We start from the raw sequence: 13,017 nt of genomic DNA, 5'->3' as shown, positions 1-13,017 counted from the left end.
AGCCTCTACCTTCAGTTTCACAGGACATCAGTTTGTCATTATGTTCCAGCAAAGGGTCCTGGTTTCAAATGAAGTGTGGTTAGTTTAACAAGACCGCTTTGTAAACCATGGTTTGGAGCTGATGTGCTATAAAACTTACCAGAGTTCTTTTTAAAACAAAACCCCTGGTTCAAATCTAACATTAATCCAGTGAATCTAAATATCACTAAATCATCCTTCTGGTTACAAAGAAGGAAAAGAGGGGCAGGAGACTACAGTGTTGCTCATTCACATGACACTAAACTATAGATTAGCATTGCATGTGCTCACAGCCATAGTTTTTCATATGCCATCTATTATTATTTTCAATTTATTACCTTTTCTGCAACATAAGGTCCCAGAGCAGGTTAAAACTATTTAAATTACAGTATTTAAAAAATAGTTTAAAACATTCTAGATAAATTAAATGAGAATGCCAGTTTCCTTGGCCAGGGTGGGGTGTATACTAAAGAATTGTCTGCTTAGCACCGTGTCACGGCCCCTGTGATAGAAAAGAGTAGATAAAAGATGATCATCCTAAGTAGGTATAGCTGCCTGCCTACACTAATTGAAAATAAATGAAGCTAAAAGTTCTTGGATGAAGTAATTGCACCATTTACATTTTCATTGAACAAGCTACTAGGCACCATTTTTTGCTTTTCAACATCCCTTGATACTTTTTAACATCCTACCAATTTTTACAAGAAGCATTTGGTTTGAACCTTAGATGCTGGCATCCCATGCAATCCAGGGAAACCTGGAAGTCCACGTTCACCCTAGAAAAAGGAGGTAAAAGGAACCATGAGACAAGATAAGGAAAAGAGCAGAAGAACATAAGCCACCCAAAGGCACCACACCTTGAGCAAGAAGAGAAGAAGAAGAAGAAGAGTTTGGATTTGATATCCCGCCTTTCACTCCCCTTCAGGAGTCTCAAAGCGGCTAACATTCTCCTTTCCCTTCCTCCCCCACAACAAACACTCTGTGAGGTGAGAAGAGGACCTTTGCTCCATTGAATTCAGTGGGTAGAGAATTGCAGCCTGAATCTGGTAGCAACCAGAGATGTATGCAAATTCTCCTCTTAAAATCCTGTGCTCCATTTGTGGATATAGAAATTGAAGGGATCATTTCACTAAACTTCACTGAGGAAGAAGTTCTCCCAACAGTTGCTCCCACTCATTGGATTAAGGATATGAGGTTCAACTCAGGAAACCTGACTTCAAGTTTCAGTTCAGACATGAATTTTACAGGTGTTATTGAGCTAAATCATAATGGCAGCCTACCTCACATGGAATGAAGAATTTAAGCATCTGATTTAAAGGCTCATGGCACAGCTAGAAGCACTAATATTTAGGAAGGAGCCCAAACACTCATGGGTTCCCTCATTTGCCCCAAATGTTAGGAGACATTTCCAAGCATACCTCTTCACTATGCATGCTAAGTTCCCTTTAACATTATAGAGAATCATGTGATCATTGGGAGCTCTATGTGCACACTGAAGAGCTCACTGGAATTTGGTTCAGTCAATGATTTTTTACATACTTCTGTAGATGAACAAGAACTATATAAAAGGATGGTTAGAAGGATTCCATGTCATACAAAGTATGCTACATTTCCAGGAAAAAGACATGTCAGAAAGTTGAAGCATCTGAATTTTCCACACATGTAGAATTATGTTTATAAAAAAAAGAGCTGAAATCTAGCCAATAAAATCACACCCACTTTGGCATGAGCGCAGCTACACCCAGAAGCCTCACACACCAAGATCGTAACTTTTTAGTACGCCAAGCTTTTAGAAACATTGCTTACTAATTAAATGCATTCAAAAATACATCTAAGCATACAGATGTAATGAAAGTTCCATGTGTGATTGGCTGAATATCCTGTGAACCCATGGAAATTTGGAACATAGGAAAAAAACAAAGCAAATCAAGCAAGGGTGGAAGATGGAACTGATTTGAAAAGAAATGCAGAATAATTTTTTAGCAAACGCACAATTCTTCCAGAAGTATTATTATCTACACAAAGGCATATATGAATAGTCATGTAAGTAGTTATAATGTGGCAGCTGTAAGTTCATCTTTGGAACATTCTAAATATATAGTTCTTCATAAAGGTGTTGTGTTAATGTACAGAAACTACAGCTATCAAAACTTGGCTTACCTTTGCCCCATCTGACCCAGCTTCACCTTTCACACCTGGAAGGCCTCGAGGCCCCTAGTAAGGAACAATTACATATTACTAATGTTATTTATAGTTATAATTCATTTAACCTCTTTATAAGGACTTCACTTTAGAACTATGAAAAGATGCCGTGAACTTACTTGAATCCCTGGGGATCCTGGAATCCCTGGAGTCCCTGTTACTCCTTGGTAGCCCTAAGAAGAGAAACCCAAACATTACACCAAAATGTACTTTAAAAGCAATACTTCTGCAGTTCAGATGTAAAACCCGTTGCAACTGGATTAAGTGGTTAGGACTTGAGCGGGCCAAGCTTGCTGACAATACTAAAGCATTCAGTTGTTAAAATACAAAGAGATTGCAAAGAGCTTCAAAACAACCTCTCCAAATTTTGTGAATGGGTAGTAAAATGGCAAATGTAATGCAGTGCAAAACTATGATTTTTTTTGGGGGGGGGTCTGAATTTCACATCTACATTCATGGAGTCTGAACTGGAGGTGACAGATCTAGAACAAGACCTTGGGGTTGTTGTGGTAAATAGCTCAAGGAAGACGTCAAGCCAGTATGAGGCAGCAGCTGTGAAAAAGGTAAATTCCATGCTACGGATGATTAGGAAATAGAAAATAAAACTGCCAATATCACAATACCATACAAGTCTATTACATAACTGCATTTGGAATACTGTATAAAGTTCTGGTCCCCTCATCTCAAAGAGTTGCCCATCCCCACTGTAGAAACTGTGGCAACACTGGTGTAGAAGGCTGCCACAAATATCTCTTTGGTGACCAAACTTATTATTACCAATTATCTGTAGCAAATTTTCATTCGTATCTTAATTAGTATACAGAACATGCCACAATCCATACTTAATTCATCCTTGCAGCAGCTGTTTGTAATTGTATGTATATGGCATTATTGGTCTCATTTTTCCAGAGAAATAAGGAGCGTTAATGGATTTGCCAAAGGCATTTCAGTAGCTTCATGGTCACTGAATGTAGAAACCTGCAGTGCAAGCCTAACTATCTCTCCTCAAAAGCAAGTCCCATTGCAAAATGCCTGGTTTAAATCATTATTTCAACTGTTTAATTGATTGTATTTTATTTCTTGTAATGGCTTCAGCTACTCAAATAATCAATATTCAAGTCCCAATGAATTCAATATACTTACTCCTAAGTAAATGTGGGGTTAGAACTGCAGTCTTGATGTTTTTGCTACTGCTATCAGAACCTGTTTTGAAAATGGTTTGTTGTTCACTACTATCCTTTGGAAACTGATGAATATTGTCAAGAAACTAAGTTATAACAGGCCAGTGACAGAAATGTCCACATTCAACAAATAAGCAAACAAACAACAAACAACCACACAGAACAAGCATTAGACATAAGAGCTCCATTCACCATGTGGCCCAAAATGTCTGACAAGACAGAAAAGATCTAGCTAAAAAATGGCTGGTAATCCCTTTCAGTTTTCAACCTAAAGCAGAGGTGTGCAGGAGCCTGTGGCCACTCCTGATTTTGAATTCCAACTTCCATCAGTCCCAGCCAGCATGGTCAGTGTAAGGGATGATGGGTGTTATAGTCTGGTGACAACTGAAGAGCCACAGTTACCCACTCCTGGCCAAAATGAAGGGTCACTGCCACCACCTGTCCAAGCTTGACCTGTACAAGTAAAGATCACATGGTGCCACAGAGACCAGGTACTGGTTAATGCCTATAATTCTTGCAACAAAATGTAGGAAATCCGTACCCAGTACTAACTAATTTAATGAAGATGTAGAGGGCCATCATTCTCTGAATGAATTCCTTGCTTGTAAAATTTGTAGAAGGAATGCCTCCATAAGGCACTCAAGGAATTCTCTTTGGGCTATCTCAGACAGCATCTAAGTGGGATCCTAAAACACAGCCAATAGTGGTGTGCTAAGATGTACAGAAGACAATGAAGATAAGATGAGGGTTTATTTGTGGGTTTTTTAAGCCTTAAAATGGTGTTAATGTATCTGGCTTTTATACAAAGTACACAGTGTGAAAAAGATTCCTCTTTAGGTCCTTAACAGGGAGAGAAGCACAAAATTGCTGGACAGAAAGTCAGTAACAATATCCTGCAGCTCTTTGTTCAAGGAAATGCTGGCACCACCAAAAGAAAAAAAAGTACTTTATTAGGTGAGACATTTGATATTCTTTTAAGAAGGTCAGCAACAATGCTCCACGTGTAGAGTCTGCATCTGGATATCTCAGTAAAGCTAGCTCTGCCAGGTCAGTTTTAAGTTGCATAGCACTTAACTGGACACTATGAAGGAAGAATAAATATTATAATAAAATTCCAGAAAAGGATGCAATATGGGATGTTGGTGCACATCTCTTCCGGAGGACAAATTCTTCTCATTTCCCCCCTCTCAGTTTGGATACCTTATTTTCCAGTAGGCATGCCAATAATAATTTTCCCTGTGCTTCCTCCATATAAGAGCAGCAACAGAATATACTGGTTTTGTATTTTAAAAAAACAACAACACTGTCCTTTTTTTCCATTGACCATATCACACTTTCTGTCTGACATACTTAAGCAAGCTGTGGAACAGGAAACAGGTTTGCTACAGCAAGGAACCTAAGCAGGACCAATAAATAAATGAAACTCTTATTTATATTGAAACGCCTAACATATTTTTATGCTGATGGCACTATTCTGATAAATAAGGCATATTTGCTTATTTACAACATTTACACCCAACCTTTAAAGTATATGACTTTCAAGATAGCCTTAAATTTTAGATGAAAAGCTAATGTGTGTTGGAAATGTAAGGAAAAGGAAGGTACTTTTTACCACATGTGGTGGTCCTGTAGAAAAGTAAAAGACTTCTGGGAAATGATATATAATCAATTGAAAAAGATGTTTAAGATAACTTTCCCTAAAAAAACCAAAAACCTTTTTACTTGGACTAACAGGGGTTGGAAAAACTAGGGACCTAAAAAGGTTATTTATGTGACAACAGCCACAAGGATGTTGCTGGCCCTGAATTGGAAACAGGAGAAGATACCAACAAAAGAAGAATGGATAATTAAGATGATGGACTATGCCGAAATGGCAAAGATGACGGCAAAGATCAGAGATCAGCATGAGAAAAAGTTTGAGCAGCAATGGAAGAGATTTATAGATTATAAAATACCACTGTAAATACCGGTATATTAAAGCGTTAGCAGGTCTGATATAACATTTATGTAATCTAATAATTGGAAACTAAGATAAGAGGAGAAAACAAAGAATTTTGAGATAAAATGAGATGCAAGAAATTTTGTGGGAAAAGATTGGAAACCGGGGGGGGAGGGGGTCTACGTTGTTCATTTGTTTTTTGTTCTTGATTGGAAAAACATTGAATTTATGAACTCTTGTGATTATAACATTTGAAAATTAAATATTTTTTTAAAAAAAATAGATGAAAAGATAAGTACTTCCTATTTCTGCCATTTTTTTAAAAAATCACTTGAATTTCTACATTCAGTCACTGCAAAACCAATGGTCATAATCGTAATATAATTATGGACAATTCAGTGAAACATGGCAAATCAGATATATCAGGCAATTCCCTAATCAGATCTCCCGTGGGAGGTTTTTTAGGTGGTGGTGGGAGTTAGACTGGGACTTCATTGCTTAGTCCTACCCCCATTTCCAGTACCATTTCCTTGATTCAAACTGCACATAGTTAAGGTATGGTATTCACTTCCAAATAGTGGGTGACAGCAGCCAACTCAGATGACTTTAAACAGGGAAAAATCCACTAAGGCTAAGGCTATTAATGGCAACTGGTCGTGACGGCTATCTGCTGATTCCAGGGACAGGGACACCATGGCTCTGAACACCAGTTACTGGGGAACAACAGTGAAAAATGACCTGCTTTGAGGGCTTCCCAAAAACATATGGTTGACCACAATGGAAAATAAGCTGCTGGAATAGACAGGCTTTTGGTATGAGATCCAGCATATATTTTGCTTTTGCTTATATTCTTGGCTACTGACATGGGAAATCAATGTACACAAGAAAAGGAATGCACAGTTGAGTCCACGTGATGTCCTGAGTTCCACATTACCAAAATCTGAGTACAAGTACTATACATTTTCCCCTCCACACCAGTCTTCTCCACACAAAGTCTCACATTGGGAATTGCTGCTGATTACATCCATGGTTTGCCAGTCACATGTCTCTCTGAGCATACATTACCCATGGAAAGTTGGGTCTGCATGCATGAAAGGAAAATGACTCTAATTCAGTGGAATATTCCATCATATTTAAAGTTTTATGGGACATGGCCTGTATGCTTTTATTAGAACTTCTGTAAAGCCTCATCAGGAGAGGCATCTAACATCATACAGCTTAAGGGTAGGGGGATTTTTATTGCTACATTTTAGCCCTTTCATATAGACCTTTCTATTCTGGCTATGTGATCTACTCAGAGGAGTGATCTATGTTTTACAGCCCCAATTATTCAAAAAATAATAATACTTAAAAGTAAATTCCACTGAGTTCAGTGTGTGCTTGGGACTACAGCCTGCGAGTCATGACTCATGGGATCAGCGAGTTCATTGTGCCTAAGTTTGTTTAGGATTTCAGCCTACATGTAATGAATGACTCATAGAAAGGTCTTTCTTAAAAAAAAAAAAAGTTCAATGAAATCAGTTCACTGAAACCAGTTCACTGAAATCAGCCTAAACAAACTTAGGCACAATGAACTCGATGAACAGTGCAATCTTCTAACCATGTTTCCTCAAAGCACTGAGGTCAGTGGCACTTACACCCTAGTAAGTGAACATAATATTGCAGCCTGAAGTGTAACTGTATGGGCATGTGGCAATCCACTAAGCCTGGCAGCACAAGCCTATGCTTGTACCGCTCTATAAGCAGATGCCAATATCTTGTGCATGAACTTGCGCACAACCAGTGCTACTGGCTCTCTTTTTCTCTACCTATGCAGCAAACTTCTCTGTGCAATTACAAACTACCTGAACTTTATTTATATATTTTTCCTGACTGTAGGGATTTGATTTTAAAATTAGCAAAGAACAGGATTTGAAAGGCTGCACTTCAGATGTTGCTTGGCTCTTCCACCATTAAACCATTTGCTGATTGAGAAGAGGTTCTTAGAGTGCAGAATGTTGATCTGAACACGCAACACTAACTTTCCAGTTCCTTTCTTAATCTTCAAGGGAGCTAGTGCATTATGTTGTGTTAAATGTTCATATTTGAAACAAGAGATATAGCATTGTCCCGTATTTTGCAAAATGTGTCTGGAGACCAAGATGGTATTAGAACTGGGCCCCAAACATGTGTACCAAATTTCACTCCAATATGTGTGTGCTGCAAACAAATTGACAAAAGCAGAAATTTGTATATGGAAAGTTGGCTGGGAAAGAGTGAAATGAAGACTTCACTCTCCTCAGCCTATCATGATCAAACACAAGCTAAGAAATCTAGGTTTGAACTTGACTTCAAGTTCACCAGTTACTCCCAACTAAAACCAGGAAACTCAGTAGTGGTACTTGTACCAGTGGAGCTCAGAGGATAGCCCCAAAATGGGGTGTTTCAAAGGTGTGGAGGGGCTGAGCCAGTCCAGGATCCCAGCCAGCCTCACAGTCATCACAGGCCAGCACCAGGCTCAATCCAGACTCCATTGTTATGCCAACCAGCAGCTGGTGCAGTGATGAGCTTGATCATCCTTCCACCATCATCTTCTGCTGTGGCCACCATGAGCAGATGGGTTGTGGATGCAGTGGTGGTTCTGCAAAGCCCTGCAGTTGAGGAGGTAAGGATTGCACCTCAGTCATCACTAACTTTAGATAGATCAAGGCAATATTTGAGTGTTCTGACATTTCCATTGCTATTTCTTACTACCCTCACTTTCTATCATTTTCCCTAAAACTTTTCTACACTTGGGAAAACGACCAACTTGACATCTGAGGAAGATATATATAGATATATATATCTGGCACATTACAAGACTACAAAACTGATTTATTTTTCCTCCATGGTTCATTATGCTATTATTTATATCAGTACTGGGAATATATGTCACAAGCTAGAATCAAAAGCTACAGCAAAGATGTGGATTTCCTCTTTTAAAAATGTGGGCTGTCACCACTGATAGCAGAAGGCTGTCTTATCACGTCTGAGATACAGTATTAAATTATGGAAGTTTTTGTTAGCAGTATCTTTTCTCAGTTAGTGAGGAGGAAAAGAGACTGAATGGAAGTAGGTAGTTGCATACAGCAATGTATACATGAAGAAGCGGCTCCACCCCCATTGTTCTGCCCGGACACTGAGGTTCAGTGCCGAGAGCCTTCTGGCAGTTCCCTCGCGAGAAACCAAGTTACAGGGAACCAGGCAGAGGGTTTTCTCGGTAGTGGCACCCGCCCTGTGGAATGCCCTCCCACCAGATGTCAAAGAGAAAAACAACTACCAGACTTTTAGAAGACATCTGAAGGCAGCCCCTGTTTAGGGAAGCTTTTAATGTTTAATGGGTTATTGTATTTTAATATTCTGTTGGAAGCCGCCCAGAGTGGCTGGGGAAACCCAGCCAGATGGGCGGACTATAAATTATAAATAATAAATTATTATTATTATTATTATTATTATTATTATTATTATTATTATTATTATTATGATGTTTGATGATGATTAATCATACAAAACCTAAAATATAGCTTATATTTGCTTGATGAAGAACACAACAATCCTGAGAAGTACAAAAAACTTGGTAACACAATGAAAAGGGGAGTTTTACAAATCCAAACCTGCTGCAAGCAGCTTGTTTTGTTGTGGGAAAATAAATTTCCTTCCTGGTATAGTGGCCAGATAAATTCAATTGCAAAAGGAGAAGCCTACGTAAAATAGACAGGAAGTCTATTTGCATAAGTGCAATGAAATTGTTCATAATGTCCACACTTGGATGTCATGCTAATCCACATTTTAGTGCACTGAGCCGCAGGATTAGGTACTTACCTCTCCAGCACAACAAGAGATCACTGAAAACCAGATACAATGCATTGTGGAAAGAAGAAGAAGAAGAGTTTGGATTTGATATCCCGCCTTTCACTCCCCTTCAGAAGTCTCAAAGCGGCTAACATTCTCCTTTCCCTTCCTCCCCCACAACAAACACTCTGTGAGGTGAGTGGGGCTGAGAGACTTCAAAGAAGTGTGACTGGCCCAAGGTCACCCAGCAGCTGCAGGTGGAGGAGTGGAGACGCGAACCCGGTTCCCCAGATAACGAGTCCACCGCTCTTAACCACTACACCACACTGGCCTGGACAATGTTCTTCTTACAGTATATGGTACAGAGAAGACATCAAAATTGGCAACACCCAAGTTTCTCTAGAGAGTGCACTTCATGTACAGGGTATCACAACCAAAAAAGCTATGTTGCTGGTCACCACCTGCCTAACTCCTGAAGGCAAAGGAAACTCAAAGGATGGCCTCCATTCAACACACTATCTATCTCATGTGTTAGTCAGGAATATGTGGCTAGATGTTAGCTAGCTGGCACAGCTCCACTCATGTACAATAGAGGGCTCCAATGCTGTGTGTATGTGTGTGTGTGTGTGTGTGTGTGTGTGTGTGTGTGTGTGTGTGTTTCCAATTACCCTTGCTTGCGTGGTCATAATTATCAAGGGATTACTTGATAATTAACTACGAAAGGGATTGCTGCAAAGAGTAAGAAATAATTTGTGCTACATTAGAAGTTGCTTCTTCCTTTTGTTTTAGAGCATTTCAGCATTTTGATGAAATGGTAGACTTATAATTTATCTGAAGGGTTCAAAATGAACCCTTGAAATGAGTTCTTTAAATTGATCCCAGGTTCTGCAACTAGGAGTTCTCTTTGAACATGGCTACAGTATTGCTTATTGAAATTATTGGACTCTTCCCTAATATAATCTTCCAGTATGTGGAAAGAAGTGTATTTTTGGTAGTACTGCTCTTCATACTAGCATTGTGTCAGCATCCAAAGGGAACCACCACAATAATCTCAACCATCTGTTATACCTACGAACATGGCCAAAATGTAACTAAGCAACCAAAATAAGAAATTTGGACATTTCATAAAGTGCAACATGGAGTTCTCCAAGTAATTGGCAATGCTCCTCAGATTTACAGAGTTTCCAGCAAGGATTTGTTTAAGATTTTCCATACAGAGCTGATACAGAAAACCAAATATACAACCACCACCATCAAAAGACTCCTTACCAGAAATAGAACGTGAAATGCAAAAATAAAATAAAATAAAATAAATCACAGCCCTCATACATTCTGGGCAAGAACCAAATGCCTTAAGTGGCATTAACAATAATAAAGGCCACATTGCTTAACTTGGAGCTCATTTTCTTGAGATTTCTGGAAACCTTCTAAAGGCCCATAAGAATTAAAACCAAATTCTTTGAATTCATTATTACCAAAGTCAAAAGGAGATGAATGGTTTTGGGAAAAGACCCAAACTTCTGCTTCAACATTTTAATTTGCCCTTACTTTAATTGCCTGGTAGAGTAACTGAACTCATTTGAACCTTTTAAAGCCTGCCTTCTAACACTTTCACAGCACAGTACTATAAATGTCTATTCAGAAGTTATGTGCAGAGAAGCTTATTCCCAGGGTGAGTATGGGCACTGCAGACTCATTCGCAGTATTAATGATAACCATCCATCCACATTTTTGCAAGAACTAAAAGGAACAAGATATTACATTTCTTATTTCTTTTTGGGTGGGATACAGTTACATATTGTTTTACCCCAAGGAGGAAGCCATTAGACTAGCTAGTGAGCAATTAGCTGCATTTTTCTTCCTTCTATGCTTTCTTAACAAAAATCAGCCATGTGAACGAGGGCTCGCTACAGCTTGCTCTCATAATGCTGATGTGAAGATATCACATCAGAACTGAGCGAGCACAGCATCCAGAACTCATTTTTTTGTTTTTTAATGGCTGAAACTATTTTAAAGAAAAGACAAAACTAATCCTAACTTGCCATCATTTCAGTTTCTGAAACTTGGATTATATATCCTTGTTGACATTCTATGCCCCTTCCGCAATAACAGTTAACTATTTATGACGCCCGACTGTAAGATTAGAAATAGCTGCACAAAAAAACCCAGTAAATTATAAATTTAAAGGAAAGGGTAGCATTTACATATTACTTCTGTGGCTTTTTCAATAAAAGGTATGGATCTTCCCTGAATCTTCCTTGATTGGGAATTCCAACTGTCACCCCTTACTCGTGATCCTGATGCTAATAATGAGCATTTGCCACCCTTAATAATGTTCTGATACAATTCTAATGTCAGTTTTGCATTAAAATTACTATAGATGACTAAGTTTTTAGTACTCACAGGCTTACCATCTCGACCAGGTTCCCCAGGATAGCCATGATTCCCAGGTTGTCCAGGATCCCCCTAGGGAGAAAGCAAACATATTAGAACAGAACTGAGTAGGTTGCAGCAACTAAATGTTGCAGAATACCCCCACCTCTAACAGATGCTACTCAGAGTTTCAATCAACCTAAACAGGAGCCTTGTACAGGGCTCCTGAAATGAAGGAGGTGGTTTCAGATGCGGACAAAGGAATTGAAGTGGGTGCCCCCTCCCCCCCCCCAGCTCTTCTGAAACCTTCACACACTGCCCTATAAAGTGGTAAAGGGCTCGTGGTTCAGGGCTAGTTGTCAGCCCTGAAACTAAACTCTTTATTGCTTCCACAGATGGAAGGAGTGGGTGTTTCTCCTGGGAAAGTTATAGAAAATATATCTTTTCCACTCCTGAAATCTTCTGAAATAACATGGAGAAGAGGAGTTTAACATTATAGTACCTATCTCCCTAACCCTTCCAGGGTTTATATATAAATATGGGGGAGGTTTCTGGAGAGTGTGAAGGGAAATATGTCCATTTTCCTCTTCTCCCTTCTGAAACCCCCTCAAAAATAGTGCAGGGAGGAAAGGTTGTTTTGCCTCACTCTATTCTGACATAGTAAATTCTGACGCACAAATTTTCTGTGTTAAGCTCACAACCCATAGATCTGCACAGAAACTACAGCGGAATTGGTGTGGCCATCTTGCCTTCTCTGTGCATGTGTGTGTTTCCCCAAAAGGTTACCTCATCTAACATCAGCCACACATGCTTTTTCTGGAAAATGAAATAAACCTGTCATTCTAACCCATTCATTTGCCTGGTGCAGCTTAGGCAGGTATAACCCCTAACCAACCACTTCCTATCTCCCTCTGTTGTTCATTCATGGAGGGCCAAGCTAATGTTCATTGTAGTTAATGTTAATTGTGTGGATTAAATTCATCTGCACATTTTTTCAAACTATTAATTACCACTGCAGAGGGGCCCAGGCAGCAGAAAGACCACAGGATATGGGTAGGGGGAGTTTAACACATCCCATTATGGCCCCAACATAAATCACCCCTGAAGGTGCTATTTACATTGGTGCCAATGGAGACTTCCTTGGTAATGTAAATATAAACTGGGGGTGGGGTGGTGGAATTGATTGGGACAATGGCAAGCCTGAGCCTCCCTGAGGCTGACATTTACATTTGTAAACATTTGCACATTAACTGTACCCACATGACTAACACCATGTCTAATATTTCCCACAGGGGCCTTTCAGCCACAAGAGAAGTGATTTTCTGTCACCTGATCGCATGTTGCCAAGTTGGGGTAGTGGGTTGCAAGTGAATGCAACCATTTGCTGTTCATCCATATTCTGACACTTCAGGAAATTATACTTTTAAAGTCTTAAAAATATGGAGGAAAGCCCAGAAATATTTCATGTAACAGTTGGTCTTTATAATACAGTCC

At 39.3% G+C, this 13,017-nt stretch overlaps 1 protein-coding gene across 1 annotated transcript in view; it reads right to left on the bottom strand.

The window, feature by feature from the left end:
* Window positions 1-13,017, bottom strand: part of COL21A1 (collagen type XXI alpha 1 chain) — a 125,084-nt gene that overhangs the window by 41,774 nt on the left and 70,293 nt on the right. Inside the window, exons 11-14 of the mRNA XM_081906704.1 lie at window positions 11,554-11,616; window positions 2,340-2,393; window positions 2,179-2,232; window positions 741-794 (exon numbers count right to left, since the gene is read on the bottom strand). Coding sequence (XP_081762830.1) covers window positions 741-794; window positions 2,179-2,232; window positions 2,340-2,393; window positions 11,554-11,616 — 225 coding nt within the window. The remainder of the gene's footprint in view (window positions 1-740; window positions 795-2,178; window positions 2,233-2,339; window positions 2,394-11,553; window positions 11,617-13,017) is intronic.

Source organism: Podarcis melisellensis, assembly GCF_964234715.1.
Source record: "Podarcis melisellensis genome assembly, chromosome: 3".
NCBI lineage: Eukaryota > Metazoa > Chordata > Lepidosauria > Squamata > Lacertidae > Podarcis > Podarcis melisellensis.
This window is presented reverse-complemented; position numbering and strand designations above follow the sequence as displayed.